A 25,546-nucleotide genomic window follows, 5' to 3' on the forward strand; every position below is an offset into this window, starting at 1 on the left:
CTGTCCAAAGAACTTATTAGAGGCCACAAATCAAAAAATTTAACAATAAGGCATTTCTCCTTAAAAATTAAGAACTTTGATTTGACATCTAAATCTAACCAAGTTTGCAAAAGTCAAAGAAACCTTGCTTGTGGCGAACATTTCCTTAGCAAGAGGCCCCTTTGATCAAGGTCCCAAAGGCATAGCATTGGCTCCAATAGCCACAAATATCTATGGAGCACAGGCCCTTCAGTCTAGCTCAGCACTATAGATCTTCGACATGTTGAGAAAGTAAGGCAGCTTTCCAATCTATATTGAATCACCAACTAGAAGAAAGTTCCCTATTTTCATAATTGGAGCTAAAGAGTTGTCGCTCATGGTCTAAAAACCACTCTCTAATCACTTCTTTTGCTCCACCAATGACTCCCTCGCACTATTCAATTCACCAAAAATTATGCAATTGTGCTCTACCACTATCTCTCTTCAATGATTAATTTAAGCTCATTATCAAGACTACATGTAATAGATTTGTTTTACTATCCATTTGAATCACTTTCTTCCAAAATCTTTTTAAATTGCCTGAAACTTTGCTTGAATCTCTCTACAAACAGAAAGGTTGTCCAAAATCTTTCTAAATTGCTTTATTTTGTATTAAAGTAATATTGTAATATTTAGCTTATAATGGTCATTTAAGTCATTTAGTTAGTTATTCATAACAATATGTTCTATAAATCAGTTAGTATTTAGAATCTTTCTATTTTGTCTTTAGTTCTCGATCATTTCCGTTATGGAAAGATCTTTTGTAATTGCTTATATAAGGAGTATTCCTCTCCTTTGTTAATACAACAATCAATTATTATTCCATGGTATTAGATCAAGGTTCTTTATTGGCAAATTTTTTAATAAAAAAATTTGCGGTTCATAAATTTCTAGAAGTTTGATCACTTTTTTTAAAATTAAAATTGTGGGGTTTCTTTTGGTGGATTTTTTATAGAATAAAATTTGTAGTTTTACCAGCAAAGTTTTTAAATGATTTTTTTGATAAAAATTGTGGTTTTCTAGTTTTTCGTGCACCTGGAAGAGGTTTTTTCCACAACTGGTGAAAGCTTTTCTAGGCATTTTCTCTACAACATTCTGCTCGACTAGGGTTCTGCTCACAACAAACTGTTTATGTCTAGGACTGAATTTTTTGCACAATTTTTTTTATCAAAATCGTGGGTATCAGTTTTTTGCAGCATTTTGAGGTCGTGCCTAGGGTTTCTAGGGTGAACAGCTTTCCTACAAAAGTACTGAGTTTTTGCATGATTTTGTTGTTGTTTTTTCTCCAAAACAATGGAGGGTTTGACTTGGTTTTTTTGACGATTTTTGGCAAAATTGTGGATTTTCAGAACTATTAAGGTTTAAAACGAATTTACAAAAAATTGTGGGCATTCAAAAATTTTGCACGCTTTTTTTAAACAAATTGTGGGTTTCAATTTTTTTTCCGAAATTTTATCAAGAAAAATTGAAGGCATTTGAGAAGCTGATTTTTATCTCATTTTTCATGTCTTTGGATAGCGGGAGGGTGTCACTATTGTGGTAGACTTGGTCATATGAAGAAGTTCTGCAAAAACCGGTGTTGGCTGTTCAAAAATCCAACCAGTGAGGATCTCAACAGCAGGCTCATGTCGTAGAGCATTCAAAGGAGTCAGCCTTCTATGCATTCATGGCTGAAAAACCCGCAAATCATGACAAGTCTCCTACATAGTAGTTAGTAGAAAGACCATTTAGGGAGGGTATTAAAGTAATATTGTAATATTTAGCTTATAATGGTCACTTAAATTGTTTAGTTAGTTTTTTAGTAACTTTCTATTATGTAAGTCAGTTAGTTGGCATTTAGAATCTTTCTATTTTGTCTTTAGTTCTCAATCATTTCCGTTATGGAAAGATTTTCTTGTAATTGCTTATATAAGGAGTATTCCTCTCCTTTATTAATACAACAATCAATTATTATTTCAGTTTGCAATTTACATTTTTCATTATTTTGGTTGTGACCTAGACCCCTATATTCCTTGTAAGTTGTTCTCTTTTCCACACAAATAGACTTTATAAATAGACTTGTTATTGGCCTTCAATGGTATGAAGATTGTTAGGTGGTAATTAGGCTAATACTTATAGTTTTGCTAAGTTATGTTTTTGTGTAATAAGACAGTCGTTGGTTCCCGTAGGGATTAGTCGGCAGTTGTGACGGTTGGCATCTCCGCCAACCGCTGGGTGTCTTATATAGTGCAATGTAAGGGAACCATGGCAATGTTGTTGTTGATGTACTAGCTTTTGGAATGCAATAAAAGGAAACATCTTTCTGCCATATTGTTGTGACTGTTACTTTAATTAATGTTCTAAATATAGTTGTAGTTGTTGGTTATATGTTCTGTGTGTACTTCCTGTTTATTCTGTGAACTTGAACAACTCACCGTAGGGAGTAAACATTTTGGCGCCGTTGTCGATTCGAATTCCGAAGATTAACATGGCGGCAGGCGGTAACCACTAATGGGCCAACCATTCAAACAGCAGTTGATGGTCACTGAAGGTAATACACACGAAGAGGCCACGCGGGCGGAAGTACGGGAGGATCAACTGACGGAGGATTTGGTGGAACTGTGGGACGTTTCCGTCACTCAGTACGTGTAGAGGGAAGCTTGGGAGAGAACGGTCCCTGAAGGCACGATGCATGAGGAACTCACAGTAAATTTTGACGTGTTTAATCTGTTAGTTTTCATGATCAGATTATCCACAATAAACAGAAAACTAAAGTTGCACAGTAAAGCATACAAATAGAGGATCACACAACACAAGACTACCCTGGGAAAACCTCCCTCTAGGAGGAAAAACCCAGCAACAACAGATCCTCAGATCTGATTATGTTATATTGAATTGTAAGTACAATAACAACCCAGCTAGGGCACAATTATCAGCTGAAATCAAACTTATCTCATAACCGCCGATTTGTGTGTGATTCAAGGGCTTCAGCTTGTTTGCTATCTTTGCAGCAGACTGTAGTATTTCGCATCACCAACAGAAGTGTTTTGCAGCACCTTCCTTGCTGACCTTTGGAGGAAGAATTCGCACTATAAGGAGCAGAGATATTTCGCACCTCTCAAATCAGACTGATTCGCATGAATGTGAATATATATTTAAGCCTTGCAAGTGGCTGGTATATATATGGGGTTCATCTTTTTACTTGTCTCTAAGTCGGCCCATTTAACCTTGGGCGCTAAAACCATTTTGCATATTACAATGAAGTGGATAGGTCCACACGTTTGGAGTGTATAATGCCGTTAACTTCGTACATTCCAATATAGGGTCGGCCCTATAATGTTTCTTTTATGTTTGGCATGTAGGAGATAAAGGGGCCAGCCCTATGCACATAGAGATAGGGCCCAGGCCTAGTTACACGCTTCCTTAATGAAGCAGGGCCCAGCCCTATAAGGATTCAGACAACATTGGAATAGGGCCCAGCCCTATTTGTTTTACACATAATTACAATAGATAGGGCCCTGCCCTATAAGGATTCGGATGATGCCTTAAGGCAATCCGAATCCTATTTATTTTCCTAACCTAGTTACAAAATCAACACTCCCTCGTAACTAGGGAGGAAAATAAATACATAACCAAATTCACATGGACAAACCCATGGTATGAACATTTACAAGGTTTAGGATTAGGGCCCAGCCCTAATAGTTCAATCAATATACAATTCGTGATTTGATCACGCAATTACATTACAATGAACCTTTACATGATCTTCTCTAGCAATGCCTGCAGAGGAAGAAGCCAACGCTTCACACTTTCCTGGGAACCTGCATATAACACCATTATCTTTCATATAACACCATTATCTTTCATCATGCACATCCACAAAGGATGAAAGAGACCTTTCCATATGCACACCTGCAATAATTAATACTCAAAGATATATATAACCATATAACATAAATCATGCACAACCACAGAGGATACATAAACTTCTCCCAGAGAAGGACAATCTGTCACCTTGCACACCACAGAGGGTGAACTCACCTTGCACTCCGCAGAGGGTGAGAAATAACAGCCACCTTGCACTCCGCAGAGGTTGGAAAGAACTGCCACCTTGCACTCCGCAGAGGGTGGGAAATAACCACCACCTTGCACTCCGCAGAGGGTGGAAAGAACTACCACCTTGCACTCCGCAGAGGGTGGACTCACCTTGCACTCCGCAGAGGGTGAGAGAGAACTGCCACCTTGCACTCCGCAGAGGGTGGTCCCACCTTGCACTCCGCAGAGGGTGGATGATACACCCAGTGTATCATGGTTAGTATCATCATAAATAAACATTTTGCAATAGACAAGGAATATACATTAGATATATATTATCAATTCTTCTATTAAACCATAATGATTAGAACCCAAGAATGAAATTGAGATATTAAAAGATATCAAGACTCCCTCTAAAACCCTATCTAAATAGAGAATTCACAGACCTGATGATTCATTCTTACTTACGAAGTGGACCAATAGCATCTTAAAAGAGAGAGATGAAAGGTAGACTTTCATAATTAGTCCGATGACAAGATCTGATTGAGGGAGGGCTTCTCAGGTCATGCATGAAAGCTTTCTTCAAAGAGACATAATCTGAAAACATTATCTTCAAGAGTAGACATTAGGTTACCTTAGAGACATGATATAGTAAAACAAAACACCAACCCTTACAAACCCTCAAAACACAGATTCAAACATATAGATAGAAGTGATTTACCTATACTGGGATCCTAATACACATCCATATATATATACTATCACTATTCAGCCATGAATACATTGAATATATAAGTGATAGCAGGTATATGATAGCAGAAATATATAAGGATGACAGCAAGTATCAAAATAAGGTAAGTTTCAAATCACCTACAACTTTACTTAGCTATCTCCCTTGAAATAAATTGAGATTCATCACCTTTGAAGGTTCTAAGATGCTAAGAGGATGAGGAATCCATTGATGCAGATGAAGAACCTTGACTGTGCATGTAATCATCTGAAAACCCTAAATCTGCACTTAGAAGTCCAGGCTGTAAATCTGATCATTGCACATGCAAACCTAGGCTCTAATACCATGTTAGTTTTCATGATCAGATTATCCACAATAAACAGAAAACTAAAGTTGCACAGTAAAGCATACAAATAGAGGATCACACAACACAAGACTACCCTGGGAAAACCTCCCTCTAGGAGGAAAAACCCAGCAACAACAGATCCTCAGATCTGATTATGTTATATTGAATTGTAAGTACAATAACAACCCAGCTAGGGCACAATTATCAGCTGAAATCAAACTTATCTCATAACCGCCGATTTGTGTGTGATTCAAGGGCTTCAACTTGATTGCTATCTTTGCAGCAGACTGTAGTATTTCGCATCACCAACAGAAGTGTTTTGCAGCACCTTCCTTGCTGACCTTTGGAGGAAGAATTCGCACTATAAGGAGCAGAGATATTTCGCACCTCTCAAATCAGACTGATTCGCATGAATGTGAATATATATTTAAGCCTTGCAAGTGGCTGGTATATATATGGGGTTCATCTTTTTACTTGTCTCTAAGTCGGCCCATTTAACCTTGGGCGCTAAAACCATTTTGCATATTACAATGATGTGGATAGGTCCACACGTTTGGAGTGTATAATGTCGTTAACTTCGTACATTCCAATATAGGGTCGACCCTATAATGTTTCTTTTATGTTTGGCGTGTAGGAGATAAAGGGGCCAGCCCTATGCACATAGAGATAGGGCCCAGCCCTAGTTACACGCTTCCTTAATGAAGCAAGGCCCAGCCCTATAAGGATTCGGACATTGGAATAGGGCCCAGCCTATTTGTTTTACACATAATTACAATAGATAGGGCCCTGCCCTATAAGGATTCGGATGATGCCTTAAGGCAATCCGAATCCTATTTATTTTCCTAACCTAGTTACAAAATCAACATGATCTTCTTGGGAGCCTTCCTAGACTGCTCGCACGAAACCTCGTTGAACGACAAGAGTAGAGAGAAGAAATCAATCGTGAATGTCCTCGGTAGCAAATCCTGTAGCAATACGAAGAAAGGAGCCATAGGGAAGAGGAAGTGAGGGATACGAGCAGACGTCGTACCCCTGGCAATTAATGCCCCTACGTCCCAACAAAGACCGACGGCATGGTACCAACAGAGAAGTAGGCGTGGGGTCGGTACGGAGATCCCTACGTATCAACGAACAAAACGAGCGGAGACGTCGACTAAGGGAGATTGTTGAAGGCTCGAAGAGGTCAAAAAGGCAGAGCAAGAGTTGAAACGTGAGTCAGAGCCGTAGTCAAGAGAGGCAGAAACCATGTACGTGGAACCAGTTGGTAGAGGTTGCGAGCAACCTACCACTGTCAGACGTAGCGAAGGAAGATCTCGCCAACCAAGCCGCTCACTCAACGTCGAGCGAAGAAACCGGAACTCAGTCTGAGAGCAATCCGACCGTGAGGAAGAGGTCACACAGGACCTGCAGGGTGAGGTCGCTGAACTCTTTGAAAGTAATTTGTATAGGATTGGGAGTTTGTCTCTCGCGGAACAATCAAAAATAGGAGGGCCAGAGCCAAAAACCCCAGGAAGGAGGGATTATAGGAGTGAGGGTGACCAAGGTGCGGAGGACAGAGGGGGATGCGGAGAAAGCTCGCGTATGGAGCCGAACAGTCGAATGTGGTCGAATGCATACAGTACCTTCCAGGTAGCATATAACACCTTCCAAGAGGCACATAACACCTCCCAAGCAGGATAGAGTATCTCCCAGGTAAAAGCAATGGCACACAACCAGAACACCCCAGAGAGACAGAAGCTTCCAAGATTCATGGGAGATGGGTCGGAGGACCTTGTACAGCACTGCAAGACATGCATAACCATCTGGGAGGCGAATGTAATGTCCCCTTCTCTGCAGTGATTAGTTCAGTGGTCCATTGGCCTATTCTGGAGACGCGTAGGCTGTTTAGAAAGGAGAATTAGGGTTTACACCTTTTGTGGAGTTTTGCTCAAGCTTTTTAGAGTTTACCAGGAGGGAATTCTTCAGTTTTGTCTATGGTTTCCTTCTGGGTTTTTCATGAGCTCCAGGGTGGCATAACATGCATTTGATTCTTTGGTGAAGTGAGAACTTACTATTTTTAGTAAGTTAGGGTTTGGCTATTTGGATGATGTTGTCTTACCGAGCTTTCCAAGCTCTTTCTCTGGGTGCGAAGATCATGTTTTTTAGAGGAGTATTCTGTGACTTACTATTTTTAGTAAGTGGCAGTATTGAGCAATTCTATTTTTAGCAGTTTGGGCAGGGTCATGTTCCTGTAGCAGTTCAGTGGTCTTCATTGCTCAGCTTCATCCTGAATTTTGTTGATAATCAGTATTGGAGTCATAAGTGATTTAATTAAATATTATTTCCTTATCCTAAGGTTTAATATTTAATTATTTTATTACTAATTAATGATATATTGGGCGACTTAGGAAAAGACATTTATAACTAATATCAATGTTATATTTTCCTAAGGCGTTGAAATTTGAAGAATGCATTAAGTCATTGTTGAAGACTTAGGCAAGTTCGAACTTGCTTAATTATTGGTTAAAATGCAACTTGGGCGCCCACCTTGAGAAATGAAATGAAATATCATTTGGATGCCATGTGATAGTGAAATGAAATGCAAATTGGAGAGGTGAATTTGGGAGCATTTACATTTGAATTTCAGAGGGAAAAAACTATAAATATAGGTGCTTGGCCTCCCATTTCGATATCTTATGAAATTGTACTGTTATGCTGCCGGTTTGGCGATTGAAATCTAAGCTTTGAAGTGTGGCTTCCTAGCTAAGTCTCAGTTTCGTACTTGGGAGATAGTACCTAGCTGTGTTTCTTGTATTTCCAGTGCTGTTAGAGAGAGTTTTGCTGAGTGTGGAGTGTGGAGTGTGGATTTTGGAGTGTTTTCTTGCTGCTGGTCGTGGAGTTGCTGAGACTTTATTTTGCTCATACCTCTTGACCAAGTGACTCTTTCGTTCTGGGTATTGGCTCTATCAAAACGTGGCATGGAGGTGATATAGTCTACAATTTTATAGCCACTGATTTGGAGAATTGGATTTTTAGTTGCAAATCGTACCTTTCAGTTGGGTCGTACCATTCTAGAGGTGCATTGGAATGTGTGCTTCTGTTTTGAGGCGACTAGATTGCAGGTTTTGTGTTCATGTTTGATCGTCCAAGTTATATCTTTCATTCGCATTTGATTTGGTGTATTTCCGACCTCATTTGAGTGAGTTGTGATCATTTTGGTGTTGCCGGTTGAGACTAGTCATGCTTGTTTGACTTCAGATTTTTGGTACAGCAGTAGTAGCATGATTTGAGTTAATTTGTTAGTTGTTTCTTGTTGTAATCTACACTGGATATTATCTCTAATCTTATCTAAATGAATTGTAAGGTTAAGTAGTAGTACTACTAACCATTTCTGGTGTTGCTTGCCCACTGCATAAGTGGAAGAGGCTGGCTTAGCCGCCTGTTTGCTCTGTAATTCAGTTATGAAGTTTTGTCCTCCCACTGAGTAAGTGGTTGAGTGATTTTATGTTTGTAATGGTCCTCCCGCTAAATAACCGGTCGAGTTGATTTTTTGATGTGATTCACTCCTCCCGCTGAAACATTGGGGTTGAGTGATTTGTGTCTTGGTGAGTTGTTTGCTTGGCTGGTTTACCGCCACGTTTCTTGCTTACCTGTTGGATAAGCGGAAGGGGCTGGCTTGCCACCCATTATTGTATTCAGCTTTCAGTTGGTTTATGGTGCTAACAATCCCTAGAACACCGTATGCTCTCACCCTCCCAGATTGGGCTCTTGGTGATCAGAAAGTGGAAGGGTTACTTTCAGCAGTATTGAGATTATATTTTCTAACCTTAACGGGTTATGGTGTTTGTTTGTAATCCTTATTGCTTTAAAACAAAAAAAAATATCCGGGATATTACAGCGAACGGCCAAGACGACCAGGATTATTGGTTGAAGGCGTTCTCGACCACCCTTCGGGGGATTGCAATTGACTGGTATACGGTCCTTGATGCCCAACATAAAACATCATGGCACAATTTGAAGAGGACCTTCCAAGAGGAATTCAAACTCCTACGTGACGACAATGAAATTGTGGCTGAGATTTACAATACCAAACAGGGAAAAAGTGAAAGTGTATGGGCTTATAACCAAAGGTTGAAGGAACTATTGAACAAAATGGAGAACCAGTCGGCGGATGGCCTGAAGAAAAGATGGTTTGTCGAGGGGCCGGTACTGTCCCTCAGGCAAATGATGAAGGTGGTCCCTCCGCCGTCATATGATGAGGCTTATAACAGAGCGATGGACATTGAAAACGAGAGTAAAACATCGAAGGGGAAACGGAGGGCAAGTGATGATGACAGTACGGACAGAAGTAACGACAGCGAGTCCAAAACCGTACAAGCTCTCTGGAAGGACATGCTACGGATGATAGAGTTGAAGGCTGATAAGGAGAGTGGCAGAGACAGCAAAGAACTTTGGTGCACCGACTGCAAGGCAGAAGGGCATACGAAGGGAACATGTTCGAGGAAAGCTTTTTGTGACATTTGTCAGGGACTGGGCCATTCCACTAAGGAATGCCCGTACAATTTATAAACACGGGGCACACAAGTGCTCTACACTCAAGGCGAGCAAGCTACTCCACCCGCCACACCACCTAAACAACCAGCAAACTCGGATGCTTCACCAAGAGGACACCACAATAATCAACGCGGGAACAACCATTCCAATAATAACACACCAAGTAGCAAAATTCAATACGATGCAAAGGGGCGGCCCATGATCCAATGTCGAAAATGTAATGAGTGGGGCCACTTTGCTCGGGAATGTCAAAGCGGGAACAATGGTGGAGGTTTGTTGTGCAAATGGTGTGGTCTTGGAAACCATGACGACACTGACTACCCGAAATAGAAGGGAGTAAATATGTTGAACGTGAAGGAGCCAAACGAGGAGGTACTGGCAATCACAAGAATGTAGAGCAAGAAGGCGGTGTACCCCGATCCCTGTACGGAGAAGGAGAGACTTCGGGAAGCTAAGGCTGATGTGGAACCGGTGATGGTGGAAGAATGAAGGGCCTCACACAATACTGCCAGTACCCCACTCCAGTCAGAGTCCGAGAAAACTATCATCAAACAAATGTTGCAAACCACCATACCTGTACGGGTGTCTGACCTTTTGCAAACAATGCCACAATTGAAGATGGCTCTTACAAACATAGTCGATGACAACATTGCCAACCAGGAACATCGTCAGATGGCAGCAAACCCATCTGGCACAAACCCCATGGAGTCAATAGAATTACCTGGTACGTCTGCTACGGACCCCATGCTGCTCACCATAAGCATTGGTCAAAAGTTGGTCGTGGTCGAGATGGAGATAATGGGACAGAAATTGGCGAACACCATTATTGACAGCGGCTCCGGAGTGAACATGTTGTCGGAGGAGACATGGAGGGGTCTAGGCAAGCCAACTCTCTGGCCACCAACATTCCACCTTGTCAGTGCAAACCGGCATGGAATCAAGCCCCTGGGGACACTCATGGCACAAAATGTTGTTGTCGGAACCCAGCACGTTTTCCTTGACTACGTCATCATACCGTTGGAGAAAAAGGCTTATGACACCCTCCTAGGGAGAGGTTGGTTGATCATGGCAAAGGCGAACCATAACTGGAAGAAAAACACACTCTCCATCGAGAGTGATGGCCGGAAGTACGTGATCGACCTGAGGAATCAAGCTGTGAGTGAGGAACTGGCATTCATCTAACTCTGACTTAGATGACTCACATAACTAGGAATGGGGCTCACAAAATGGGGAGGAAAAAGATGGAACCCGAGGATGAAGGAGTATTAGAACTAGAAGGATGCTCAGAGGATGAAACTAGTTTCCTGGCCGGGCTTTTCCATTGGTAGATGGAAGACTACGAAGTATTTCACCCTGATTGCCACATGCTGCAGATATGTGAGATTGAAGAGTCAGGTGATGGCACAGAAAAGACAACCTTTCCTCCAAAATACGGGGAATACCGCAAGAGTGTCGCATGGGTGGATGATACGCCTACGCACTGATTTGAACAGGACAAAGCCATCAAGTACGAGGAATCTAACGTGAAAAAAGTCAACTTAGGGAACGATGCCAATCCGAAGGCGATCCTGGTCGGGGACGATTGGAACCCCGTGCTGAAAGTAGCGGCATTTACATTTTTTTTGGAATACAAGGATGTGTTCGCGTGGACGTACAAGGACTTAAAAGGCATACCCCTTGAATTGTGCGTACACCGAATACCCCTCGTACCGAGTGCCCAAACCGTATGGAGAAGGCCGTATAGGATGAACAAGAATTATGCGGCAAAGGTGAATGAGGAAATTGAGAATATGTTGGGTGCCAAAATTATCTTCAAGGTGGAAACCAGCGAATGGGTATCGCCAATTGTCATCTCTTTGAAGAAGGACGTAAATCAAATCAGGATATGTGTGGACTTCCGATGCTTGAATGCGGTGACTATCAAGGATCTATCCCGATTCCGTTCACTGACAGCATTTTGGAGGAGGTAGCAGGCCATGAGATTTACTCATTCTTGGACGGATTTTCTGGCTATAACCAGATCAGCATTGTGTAAGAAGACAAGCTGAAAACAACATTCATAGTGGAGGATGGAGTATATGCATACAATCACATGTCGTTCGGCCTGTGTAATGCTCCGGCCACCTTCCAGCAGATTATATTGCACATCTTTGAGGGGATGTCAGTTGGAAGCTTCAAGGCATTCTTGGATGATTGGTCTATCTACAGCAAGCAAGAAACCCATTTGAACACACTCGAGGAGTGCATGGAGAGATGTAGGCGGGCCCGGTTAGTCCTCAACCCCAAGAAGTGTCGATTCATGGTACGACAGGGTAAGCTATTGGGGCACATTGTGTGCAAGGAAGGGTTGAAGACGAACCCCGACAAGGTAGGGGTAATTGTGAACATGGAGAGTCCAGTAGATGTCATGGGGGTGAAATCTTTCCTTGGGTATGTCGGCTACTATAGGAGGTTTATCAAGAGCTTTGGGCAAATATCCTGTCCATTAGACAAGCTGACAAGGAAAGGAGAACCATTCAAACGAGGGACGGAGTAGGAAGAAGCCTTCAAGGAGTTAAAATCACGACAGGTGAGTGCACCAATCCTCGCGTACCTTGACTGGGACAAGGAGTTCCACGTTCACGTGGACACCTCCAATTATGCCATCGGTGCCACTCTGGCACAGGTGAGCGTATAGGGACTGGATCACCCAATTTTTTTTGCCAACCGACTGCTCTCCAAGGCCGAGAGGAACTATAGCATGACGAAGAGGGAGGCACTGGGAATGGTGTACTCCGTGCAAAAGTTTCGCCACTACCTCCTTGCGACACCATTCACTTTTTATGTGGGCCATCAAGCTTTGACGTATTTGGTAAATAAGCCAATAATCTAGGCACGGGTAAGCCGATGGTTGTTATTACTTCAAGAATTCACCTTCACCATCATAGTACAGCCTGGAAAGAGTCATGTAATTGTTGATCAACTGTCAAGGATCAAATCTGGAGAACCCACAGAAGGAGTAAATAAGGACTTTCCAGACGCTCACTTGTTCCAGATCGTCGTACTACCTTCTTGGTACAAGAGCATTGGCAAGTACCTGTCCACCTCGACATTTCCTCGGGACATGCCACCGAGGGAACGGCGTAAGCTAGCACTAAAAAGTAAAACTTTCTAGTTGATCAATGGCCTACTATACAAGATGGGGCCTAACCAGATCCTACGGAGATGTGTGATGGAGGAGGAAATCCCAAGTGTGCTAAAAGAAGCTCATGACGGACTTGTGGGGGGCCACATGGGACCTGATGCCATCGCACGAAAGGTACTGTTGACATGATTATGGTGGCCTACCTTGCACACGGATGCGTGTGAATGGGTGGTTGGATATGACACATGCCAGCGTACAGGGAAACCACTTAAGCGGGATTTCATGCCCCTATTTCCCTCTCAGCCGCAAGAACTGTTTGAAAGGTGGGGATTGGATTTTGTAGGGCCTCTCAAGGTGAGCAATATGCATAGATGTCGGTACATTGCGGTAGCCACGGAGTACATGACGAAGTGGGCCAAGGCTAGAGCTCTCCCGGACAACACCGCCATAAGTACGACGAGGATTCTATACGAGCACATTGTAACCAAATTCGGGATCCCTATCCAAATCACGAGTGATCAAGGAGTCCATTTTGTCGATCAAGTGATCCATACAATGACAGTGGAATTCAAAATCTTTCACAACCTTTCAAGCCTGTACTACCCCCGAGCAAATGGTCGAGTGGAGGCTACAAATAAAGTGTTGGTGTCCATTATTTATAAATCGTGCGGAGTCGAGCAAGAGGATTGGGAAATACGTTTGCCAGCGGTCCTATTGGCGTACCGTACGACACACAAGGTAACCATGGGCCATACACCATTTCAGCTTATGTACGGCCAAGAGGTCGTGATACCCGCAGAATATACCGTACCAAGCCTACGTATTGCTGTGGAAAACCGACTAGAGGACGAGGAGAGTCTAAGTGCCCATCTCATTAACCTCACCAAGTTAGATGAACGACAGATGATGGCCCAATAGGTGACGGAAGTGGCCCAACCTTGGCGGAAATACTGGCACGACAAACATCTCTGACAGACAAACTTCAGTCCCGGACAGTTGGTCCTCAAGTATAACGGCCGCAACGAACTTCGTCCTGGGAAGTTCAAAGTTCGTTGGTTGGGGCCTTATAAGATCGGGGAAGTGGGGAAGAATGGAGCAATGAAACTTTCCACCTTGGATGATAACCCAATACGCGACCCTGTAAACGGCTCAAAGTTGAAAGTGTATCAGGAACGTGATAAACCAGTCGTATCAATCAACATGCTGGGGTACGCAACGATGGGAGACTAGACCATTGGAAGAAATAAGGAAGTAGAGGAACATCCTATGGTCACTGCAGAACCTTACAGACATGACGAAGATTGGGCTAAGCCACTCAAATTCATAAAAGAAAAGCTCGTGCCCAAACATGTTGAAGGCATCATGGTACCCAAAATTCACAAGCACCTTACAAATGCCTACTTCGGTGATTTGGCCGTATGGATAAGGATCACAAGGCATTGGAGGAAGAGAGCTCCATACGAAGGATTTCGCGAAGGCTATATTGCGTACGACATTGATGAAGAAGCAGAGGCTAAACGAAAGGCGAAACTTGCCGAGAAGGGAGAGGAGCCAGTCGAGTTAGAGGAGGAGGTAGACTTGGAGTATGGTGCAACCTTGAGACCATGTCCAAAAATAAAGTTGAGGACTTGTTTGTGATAGCATCACAACCTGGTGAGCAGGAAGCGGGCTCCAACGCACTCTACCGGGTGATCCCTAACCCTGTGGGCCCGCCGCAGGTGGAGGGCGAGAAAGTGACATGGTACCAACAGTATGGAGGTCGGTATGTAGATGGAAGCTATAAAGGAGTAGGACTGGCACCATTGGTGGACAAAATATGGGACTTGGAATATGTGGGCGCGTGTTGCCCCCCGGAGTGTTACAGGAGACTACAGCACGTATGTGCATGGCTGCATGACTCGGAGATCAGAATAAGACATCAGGAAGACCCCACTGGAGTAAAGAGGAAAATGGAGGTTCCGGAAAAGGAGGGCGATGATCAAGGGGGACCAAGCAAAAAGCGGAAGGAAAAAGACGTCAACAATAAGGTAAGATCGAGGAAAGGAATGAAATGTCGAGGACGAAATGCCAAGTCGCGTAAACATAAGAAGACAGTACAAGCTCTGGGAGAAAAGGTGGTACAAGAAGGCGAAAAGAAAAGTACCTGGAGGACGCAAATTGACAAGATTCGTGGTAAATTAAAGGTACAAAGGTTGAAATTGAAAAATTCTTGCCAAGTAAAAATATTAAAAGAGTATTTTAAAAGAAGAATACTAAAAATGGAAAAAAGTTGGCAATTAAAAAGAATTAAAGGGGAAGGCTCAAGAGTCATTAAGAAATTAAAAGAAAAGGGAGAAATATTAAAATTGAGCAAAGAAAGATTGACTAAGGAAAAAAAGAAGTTATTTTATTAAAAATTACTAAAGTATGTTTTTAGAACCCTAGCCCGGAAGGAACAAAAAGTGTATAAATCATCCTTGCTGCCTAGATCAAACCAATTGAGCAGCCAACTGAGAAGTGAAAAAGAGGAAGTCAGAATTTCAAGAAGCCGAAGGCAGCTGTACGTACCATCAACATCAGAGGAATTGTCGTATGATACCATACTACCATCAACAAAATTGTCGTACGAGTGGTCGTACAATCTAGCACAATGTACATTAGAGGGTCACCAATTGTCATACGGGGTTGTACGAAGGAGGTCATCACAGAAATCACCAGAGGCAACGTACGGGGCCGTACAAACAGTGAGAAGCCCATGCAATGTCGTACAATTGGACGAAACTGGTGGGGGAACGTTGTACAAATTACCCCGACTATGTGTGTACTTAGCATCGTACGGGTCAAAAGAGACCATGTACGGCTCCGTACGAGGTGACCAGCATGGCAAGGTTGTACATCAGTCGTACGAATCCGTACACAACATCCACCTTCGAGGGCGACCAAAAGAATTTCGTAAGGCAGTGACAAGATTTTGTACGAGGCGTGAAGACATCAAAAGAAAATTTTTGGGTATTCGTGCAGAGTTGGAAGGAGTCCAGACTACCTTAGCTGAGAAAATCAAAGAAGAATTTGTTGGCATCCGTACGGTTCATACCAAAGGAGGGAGTCTGTACGGTGAGGGATCCATGACATTGTACAGCAACAAGGATTTAGGAGCAGTCGAAGGTATGGTAAGAACAAGTTGGGGAGACCCCAGCGGGACAAAAAATTCAGACCGTTATAATAACAATCGAGGGCAGGAAAAAGTTAAGGGAAAAACGTAGAACCCTAGGCAGACAGCACTGATGGCAACAAGTACAGGAGAGCCCAATAGCAGCAGTAAGAAGGCCAAAGCAAGGCCAAAAATTCAACGTGACCAACAGGAGAGAGTGACAGTGGACACTTTGACATTTGAAAGTCCGCATCAAAACCAACCACCAAAATGACAAAGGAGAGTAAAGATTTTTTGCTAAGGTTGGTGTGTCGTAGCAATTTGACTCCTGCAGAATGGAAGAGCTTGTGGGCAAGCAACAACAGCTGAGGGCTAAAACGCTCCTTCATTGCCAATGGCGACTAGCGGTGCCTGATGGACCTGGTGAAGAGCAGGCTGACAAGGGCCAGTAGGGCTTCAGATATTGCTATCTGGATGATAAGCCTAATGAATGGGCTCAGCTTGGGTAGGGTGTATAATTGGTCACAGCTGCTCTCGGATAGAATCCATGACTTTCTTTCCCTAGAACATAAAACATTCTACATGTGCCACCACGCCATCTGACCATTCCTTAAAGTTGTCCGTACGCAGGTACCCTTGGAGAAGTGGGGGAAATTTCAGCTGCAGGGCAGAGTAGAGGGAAATAAACCGGCCACGTACTACTGGATCCACTTGGACACCCTCGGCAGTGACACCATTCAGTCAGCTAGGAAGAAGAGGAAGCAAGACATAGAGGAGGAAAGTTCAGACGACGATACAGAAGTGGAAGAGGAAGAGACTGAAGATTTGGAGAGTCGAAGTGGTGAGGAAGGGTTCTGGATGGCACTGCACAGTGTGGAGTCGGATGAAGTTGAAGCAGTAGAAGGGGTGGAAGTGCAGCTAGAAGGAGGGGAAGAGGTAGAGCGGCCCACAACGCAGGAGAAAACTATAGCACGAGTAAAGTTTGCAGCCCCAAAGCTACCCCCTTCGGCTCACCTGGTACCCCCGCAGGCATTGACAGTAGCTACGCCGCTGGGAGACACCACCCCAGTCAGTGTGTTATTTCAGAAAGTTCCCAAAGGATCCCCACGAGCACCAGTCCGAGTATCCTTGCCCCAAGTTGCACTGGCCATCAAGGGGGTAGTACAGTTGAGGGACAAAGCCACACAAACATCTATAGGGGCAGTACGATCAATAGAGGGAGTCATACACACACCTCTGGTAGTTCATTATACGGATGGAACAGTCGTACGGATGGCAACACCTTCGGGAGATGTGCGGATGGTGGCAACGGATGACACAGTTGTACGGATGGCAGCACCTTCGAGAGATGTACGGATGACAGTGGCAGCACCTTCGGGTGGAGGTGTACCAACAGTAGTACCTTCGAGTGGAGATGTACAAGTGACTGTGGCCAAAGGAGTAGTTCAGAGTGTAGACGGCGTAGTGCATACAGATGAAGGGCCACTACAAGAGGAACTGGACGTAATGGATGCTCTCATGGCAGGAGAGATAGATCAAGAGCAAGACGTGGATGCATCCCTGGACAATTGGTTGGGGAAGTTTGCCCTTGCACCCCACGCACCACCTCCCCCTTCACCACGCACAATGGTAGTTGTCCAGAAGCACATTCACGATGCGGGGATCGGAAACATAGGGCGAACCTCAAAGAAGGGGGAGAGCGAGCAAGAGAATATGCATAGTATTATCAATTTGGAGGACGAGAGCTTCCAATCTGGGAACAGCAAGATGATGGACACGAAGTCGCCACCAAGGAAGGATCCATCTGGGAGTCTTTGCATTTCACAGCCAGATGTACAGGACCCTGTCGGCTCTATTCGGCGGTTCATGACGGAGTTGCAGGGCTTTACAGAGGTAGCACGAGGCATTGTCGACCTAGCCTTATGCGTAGATGCAGGATCCTTACCAAAAGCGGAGAAGCTTCTGGCATTTATGACCTCCGGATGCCAAGAGGAGTTCGCACAACAGTTCGTCCAACATGGCTGGTTAGCAGCCGAGACTCCTGAGAAGGTGGCAACCTGGCAGGGTACACATATCATGAACGGCCAGGGGGCACTTGGCTCCACCTTGCAGGGTATGGAGAGCTCCTACAGGGAGCTATATTTTCAGATGTAGCGGGCCCAAGCTGAACAGCGAGCTGGTAAGGAAGAGACTGTTGTACTTCAAAAGGAGTTGGATAAACGTATAGAACTTGCTACTGTGGAAAAGAAGATTACAATTGAGCTAGAGAAGGCAGCTGCACTATAGAAGACCCGTACGTCCAAACAAAGTATTCAGATGAAAAAATTGGAGGAGAGGGTCTCGGTCCTAACAAGTGAGGTGGAGCATAAGGATAAGGATCTGATAGAGGCAGCTCTCATGGTGAAGAAAGCTCGTGAACGCTAGTTGGTTGCCGAGAGGAACCTCCGGCTCCGCACGGAGCAACTTCAGCAGTCCCGACAGCAGGCTCCAGCTTCTACCACCCCAGGGATGTCTTCTCATCCCTCTTAGTCTTAGTTTTCAGTTTTGACCCGCTCCCATTTTGTCTTCGTCATCTGGAAGATGACTACTTTTGGGGGGGGCTGATGTTAGGCGGCAATTAGGCTAATACTTATAGTTTTGCTAAGTTATGTTTTTGTGTAATAAGACAGCCATTGGTTCCTGTAGGGGTTAGTCGGCAGTTGTGATGATTGGCATCTCTGCCAACCGCTGGGTGTCTTATATAGTGCAATGTAAGGGAACCATGGCAATGTTGTTGTTGATGTACTAGCTTTAGGAATGCAATAAAAGGAAACATCTTTCTGCCATATTGTTGTGACTGTTACTTTAATTAATGTTCTGAATATAGTTGTAGTTGCTGGTTATATGTTTTGTGTGTACTTCTTGTTTATTCCGTGAACTTGAACAACTCACTATAGGGAGTAAACAAAGACGTTGTAAACTATATGTATGGTTTGTACCACTAAACTTGTCTATAATATTTATATCATAATTCACATCTCTACTAGGTAAGCTTACTAGATAGCTCAGGCTTCTACAAATAAAAGTTCTATGCAAAATATTTACTGCATGTTTTGCATACACAATTCTGTATAATATATCATTCTGGTCAAGTATCACACATGGCTTTTAAAAATCATCCTGATTACACACATCAAATTTCTATAGTTCATAGTATTTAATGTGAGTGTTTCAGGATTTTAAGTGATGGTAAAAATTATCAAACATTTAAAAATACAGAAATACTCACATTTAAAATTCATACTACAATGTAAAAAATAGCCACACCTAATACCCTAGCAAATTTGATTGTTAAACAAAAATGAAAAAACGAAGATTCAATAGAAAAAGCTCTTACCAATCCTTGCATGACTCACACTGTACCATCAGATCATCCGGATTGTAGGGCAGTTCACATTTGCAGTACCTGCAGGAAAACATAATGAGCTAATTTAGAAATCATAACAATATATAAAGAATATGGAATTATTCTGCCTCAGATAACATCCTATCTAGATTAAATAACCTCATTGTAATCAAGATTTATTTCTTTCATTTTGGTTTGGCCATTTCTAGGTATTTTCGTGGGTGAGGACCCCGGTGCAACCCTTGTTTTACCATTCAAAATTAAAAAACAATATAAAGCTTTTAAGTACCTAGAACACAAAACAGTTTGCTTCATTTTTTAATTCATCTAGACAAATCGTGTGCAATAAATAAAGCACAGACAGTTTATCAAGAAAAACCTAGAAGTTGCAATCCCAGGAAGTTGAAACTCAGAGAGCTCTAGAGCTCTTTGAGGAAGACGAACAGTCATCCTCCATGATTGTTCCAAGAGCTCTTCTCTCTTTAAGTTATCACATCAAATCAGTAATACTCATTCCCTTTGTGATTCTTTTCTAGTCTCTCTTTTTTAATTATAATTGCTTTATTGGTTGTGGTAATTAACATGTTTTTATTCAGAACTTTTTAATTCCTTTATCAATAATCTCACATTGAATTGTAAACGGTGTACATGTATCAAGTGCATAATTTTTTGTGTATGTTTATAGAAAGTAGCCCACTCAAGTATGAAGTCAATGTCTAGTTGGGTTCTTTCTAGTGAAATCTCATTGTTATCCACCACAATCTTTTACAATTGAATACATCAGGGATTTCAATATTATCTCTCAGGTATGGCAAAGACGCCTGAGATGGCTATTGAATGGCATATGAATCGGCAGCTATTGAAAAGATTAATGGAGATGAAAAAATTAGAGAAGTGGGAAAATACAATGCTAGTTTGAATTTAAAAGGGTAACTGATGGTAATATCAAACAAGGATTCAAGAAATCCTTTATTCAAGCTATGCAAACAGAGGAACCTGCAATGGTACTAGATTCTGCATTTTTCTCAACTAGAAGCTACCATGTGTGATGTCCTCTTGTACTTCTAATAAGAAGCCATAAAACACTTATGTGATCAAGGGTGGCAACCTTGATACACCCTCAATTGGCTAATAGTTAGGAAAAAACTAGGTAATGGTATATTATAACAATAATGACTATAGCATGAAGGCTTTATGGAGGAAAATCGTCTTATTCCATAAGACTTCACGATTTTCCTATCAAGGATTCAAGTAAAGCATAGAGAGGAAGATGTAGTAATGAAGACAAGATTTGATGTGCTCTTCCCCCATTCTTATAATCAAGGAATGAAGACTTTGAGGAGATACAAAATACTTAACCCACACAATATCAACTCATCATACTCATCAAGGGAACATGAAGGAAGCAAGATTACATATATTGATGCTACACTGAAACATACACTAGTAAAATCTATCCATGGAGAACTCTTATGCATCAATCATCTATGTATGCAATTTCTTCATACCCAACTAAACATTATCCTCACAGTGGACTCAAGGAGCAGCCAATCTCCGATTACCTTAATCATTAAGCAATTCGGAGCATAAAACATCCATTCATTATTATCACTGTCATAAGACATCAGATCTACCATTTATAACATCATGACATACATTCTTCATTATCGCTGTATTAAGAACAGAGAGAATATCAATGACCCTGAATGCGATTGGAGCCAAGGTTACCAAGAACAATGCATGCTGTCAAAGAAGGCCATACTGCTGTTAAGACCAGTAAAATATAGTCAGCCAGCCCACTGGAATTATCAACACTTAGTATCGATTGTAGAGAGACATCAAACAATACCAATTAAGACTTATCAAATCAATCGGTTAGTTAATTAAGTAAATGCTTATATTAATCCAGTAACAACCAATTACAAAGGGTGCGATTAATCATCTAAATAATTGTTTGACAATCAAAAAGCATGATTTGTATAGAGGTGCGATCAAAAAAGGGGTATGTCTATCACCAAACAAGGGGACACAACTGTTCCAAGATATATTAGAAGATCAATTCTCGTCTCCAAGGCATCATCAATTTGGTAACCTTATCTCTTTGTATCCTTTATTGGATCTGCTCGTAGAGCATCAGCCTCTTGGCATATTTCAGTTGCATAGTTTGAAGGCAATATTCAGAGACAGCACCATTGTTGCAAGTGCAGATAAACCATATAGGAAACAACATCATTATTATTGTTGCAAGAATACATACTCATATCTGAAACAGCAACAAATCGCTACAAGCAATATCATCATATATGTGTTGCATATCTGTGCTCTCCTCGGATGGAACCTTAAAAAGTCTGATTTAGATGGCAACTCTTGTTACAAAGCTTGTTGTAGATTTATTTTTGAATCCTAATGGTTTTGTTAATTTCTCTTATAGTATTTGTATAGCGAGTGCCTTTGAGTGTCCTTTTGCTAAGAAAATGAAGTTCTTTTATTAATAATTGTGAAAGCTAGGCAGGGAAAGATTGTGTTTCTTGGTCTGATATTGTTTTTGGTTATATCAAGGGTCCAAACAAAAAAATCGTAAAATCTTATTAGTCTTGGACACTAAAGTATAATGGTTCATCTCGAGAGCTAGAGATAAGAAATTGTTTTAGGGTAGAATGAGTCTGCTTTCTGACTTATTTATGAAGTTACTTCCTTTGTTATTTTGTCACAGGTTACAATGCTATTTGACATTTCTGAAGAATATTTCTTCAAGCTTATGGACTGGGGTACCATCAACCTCAATAAGGAAGACATCTTAAAGGCAGAATGATGGGCCGAATTTGACTCTGATAAGGAAGATGGAATATAGTTGATTTGATACTCGTATCCCAATGATCCTGGCTGCTATAAAGATGCCAAAAATAAAGAAAGTTGGATTCTGGATGAATGGATGTGCAAAATTAGAGAGAAAGTTGAGAAATGGCATGACAAGAACATTATTGACCAAAATGATTGTCTATCACAGGCTGAACACTTGGTTCTGGATAAGAAAGAAAACAAATGCTTAAGCAGACAATGCACAGTCTGAATCTAAACAGTATTCGATTTGAGGGTGAAATAAGTGAAGAAAGGAGGCTAAGATTGCTCTGCTTGTTTTAAATTAGAACTATGAACTTTTATATCTCAACTGGTGGCACCACTGGTTATGTTTTGTTGAGATGCCCCTAACTTTTGAATTATTGTTTGGAGCCGTTTCGTTGTATTAGTTTCAGTTGGTTTGATATATAGTGATCGTAGCCTATGGCTAGTATTATGCATATTTCTTTTTATGTTATGTAATTAAAAAAAATTAAAAACTATACAAACAACAATAACAAACATTGCATGCATCTAATCTAAGTAAATAAATGAGTTTCTAACATTAACACATATAATAATAATAGATTAGAAATTTTTGTTTACATCCACGAAAACACAAGAAGTAGCGATTAAATTTATACAGTTTGTTCGCAGTTTAGTCGCCATTTAAAAGCTACAAACGATATGTATTCTATCAACACTGAGTTTTTGTTTATGATAAAACGTCTTTCATATGACTGCTTGATAAAGCATGTTGTGTACTCTAACTAGCCAAATGAATCTATGAAATAACAATTACAATAATAAAGAGAGCTTGTGCTTACTGATTAGTGAAAATGTACAATGAAATGATTTTCAATAACTTCATGAGATCCGACAGTTTATAGACTACAAATGTTGAAGTTGTATCAACAACCAAAAGAGCCAACTTTAAAAAAAAAATTCGTTTCCTTATGAAGGTAAACTGATGTGCTTAGTCCGAGTGCTAAATGAATTTATAGAAATAGATATGAAATGACAATTAAAGCCTGTGTGCGTGTGATTGCTAAGTCTTCAAAGTTCTTTAACCCAAATCTTATTCAACAGCGAGAAGGATTAAAGCAGAAAAAATGAAATGAAGGTCTATGAGACCACCGAGCAACGCGAGCGAAGGCGTGTACACCATATAGTGCAGGCCACTGAGAAATAGAAAGAAGAGAGGAAAAGAAAACTCACACAGCAACCCTATCAGGGGTGAAGCCTCCCGTAGAAGCATTGTACTCAAAGCGACAGAAATAATCCTCGGAGCCTACAGATTCCAGCTTCGTGTAATTCTTGAAAGTATGTACAGTACATTTTCCCTCGATCGTATCTGCGCTTTGCACATCATAATGATCGGACAGGAAAAGCTCCTTAACACCGTGAAACTGCCTCCGACCCCCGATGGATTCCTCCGGCCGATAATACCAACGTATATGCACCTTCACATTCTTCTTCTTACTACTCTCACTATCGCCTTCGATTTTCTCTATTCTTGCTACGTATGGAGGCTTCTCCGGATCCTGAGCACGCATCAGCACGCAATCTCCAGCTGCATAAATTTTATTTTTAAAAAATTAAAACAGTTCAAGATTCTGCAGTCCCAAAAAATTGCGCGGATAAAACTTACTCCACGTTTCCAGCCAAATTTGTATAGATCGAGCTTCTACAATCGATGCTAACTATTCACAAAGTTTTGCGCTGGAAATTTTGATCGAAAATAATAATTGTTTAAATGCTTTCACGATAAAAATGGTTAAGGAAAACGTTTCATTGGCATTTCAGACGACTGTTTATAAATCGACGTTTCTGCAATTGATGATAACGGCTTGGCAGATTTCTGTATAGAACCTGCCGACGTTATTTACAGATAGAACTTACGGTCTGAAAAATCAATTAAACTTCTTCATCCGCAAATTTAACTGTGAAATAGTTCTAACAATCAATTTATCAACACAAGAAAACAAAGAAAACATAACTTACGTTGAAGGAGCTTGTTGGCAGGATTGATGGTGCATGATTTTAATGATTTCTTTACGGATTTGGATTTTGCCATCAAACCCTAACCCTTCTTTTTAGCATTGCTTTAACTGTATCAAAAGTAAAATGAGGATGAAAAATGTAATTTTGAGCCTCTGCGTTGATTTGATAATTTTACTCCCACTTGGATTGCTTTCGATACCCTCGCTGCCGCTCAGTTAGGCAAAAATATTTGAAAATTCCTCTTATTCTGGCCAAATGACTGTTATTTGTGTCCTTAACGTCCCATGTTTTCCACTTGTTTTTGGATTCTTCCTTACTCGGTCGCCATTATTTCTTGTAATAGCAGGCTGGATTTATCCGTGGAAATTTTGGACACGCCCACCAACTACATCAAGCTAAATTGACTTTGGAACACAGTATTTAGAAATCTCTATTTAAAGTTGTAAATAAAAAATCAATTCCTTTAAGTAATTACTTTTTAACTACTGCTTCCAACCACGAGAAAATGTTAATTTTATTCTAATATGGGATCTTGGTTTTTTTAAATTGAATAAAGATCTAGTTTTATAGAAGAAATTCATTATATTATCTATCAAAAGTCATAATTTTGATAAAAAAATACATTGATGGAAACATAAGATTTATGATCAAATATATAATTCTAACTCTTTTATAATAGAAGTATTAGTATTAATATTTATTTTATGTCATTTGATCTATGGTATGATGAAAGATTTGAATTTATTGTTAGTAGTAATTTTTTTGATTGTTAAGGAATTTAGTTTTTAGGTTAATTTTTAGTTTGACTTTTTTAGAGGGTTTCTTGATTTGTTTATCAAGTCTTGGTTATTATTATCTAACTTTTTAAGTTAATTATAGATGTTGTTTACCTATTTAACAAAATTATTATGTGCTTAAAATGTATCCTTACTAAGTATAAGCCAACATGCACCAAAAACTAGTTTTTAGGTGAGGATGAATTAGGGACATCAAGAGGAGTTGAAAGTGACATTCTTAAATTTTGGAGAGATTGAATCTATAATTACATGTCATATCTACAAGATAAAGGCTAGATATGCACTCAGGAGATCAATTCTATAGTCACATAAGTGATCCAATGTAATAGGTAAAGGATTTATTGCTTATGAAGCATTTGTTTTATTGTCATTACATCCTTACATGGTTGGTGTATGCGGGAAAAGTGGGCTGATAAAACTCAATATGTGAAAATATTGTTAAATAACTTGTCCACACACACACAGAGGACTTCTTGGTGCAAGCTATGGAGTAATGAAGTATTACTCAACTTCCCAAGGTTGGTCCCATGGTTCTCTATCTTACAATGTCCCTCAAACCAATGTTTTTGCTCTCAAATCACTGAGCAAAATGGTTTAGGGATGGCAAATGCAAGAACGAGGGATGCT

General features: G+C 41.1%; 1 protein-coding gene across 3 annotated transcripts in view; it reads right to left on the bottom strand.

Annotated features, from left to right (window-relative positions):
• The window catches only part of LOC131046889 (chromatin remodeling protein EBS), a 113,650-nt gene extending 89,114 nt beyond the window's left edge, over positions 1–24,536 (bottom strand). Inside the window, exons 1-3 of one of the 3 annotated variants that reach the window (XM_057980701.2) lie at positions 24,123–24,536; positions 23,337–23,691; positions 19,272–19,340 (exon numbers count right to left, since the gene is read on the bottom strand). In XM_057980701.2, coding sequence (XP_057836684.1) covers positions 19,272–19,340; positions 23,337–23,691; positions 24,123–24,195 — 497 coding nt within the window. In that variant the 5' untranslated portion in view covers positions 24,196–24,536. The remainder of the gene's footprint in view (positions 1–19,271; positions 19,341–23,336; positions 23,692–24,122) is intronic. The other 2 variants (XM_057980702.2, XM_057980703.1) reach the window with 2 other exon arrangements.
• Between the last annotated feature and the right edge of the window lie 1,010 nt (positions 24,537–25,546).

This window comes from Cryptomeria japonica, chromosome 2 (assembly GCF_030272615.1).
Source record: "Cryptomeria japonica chromosome 2, Sugi_1.0, whole genome shotgun sequence".
Lineage (NCBI taxonomy): Eukaryota > Viridiplantae > Streptophyta > Pinopsida > Cupressales > Cupressaceae > Cryptomeria > Cryptomeria japonica.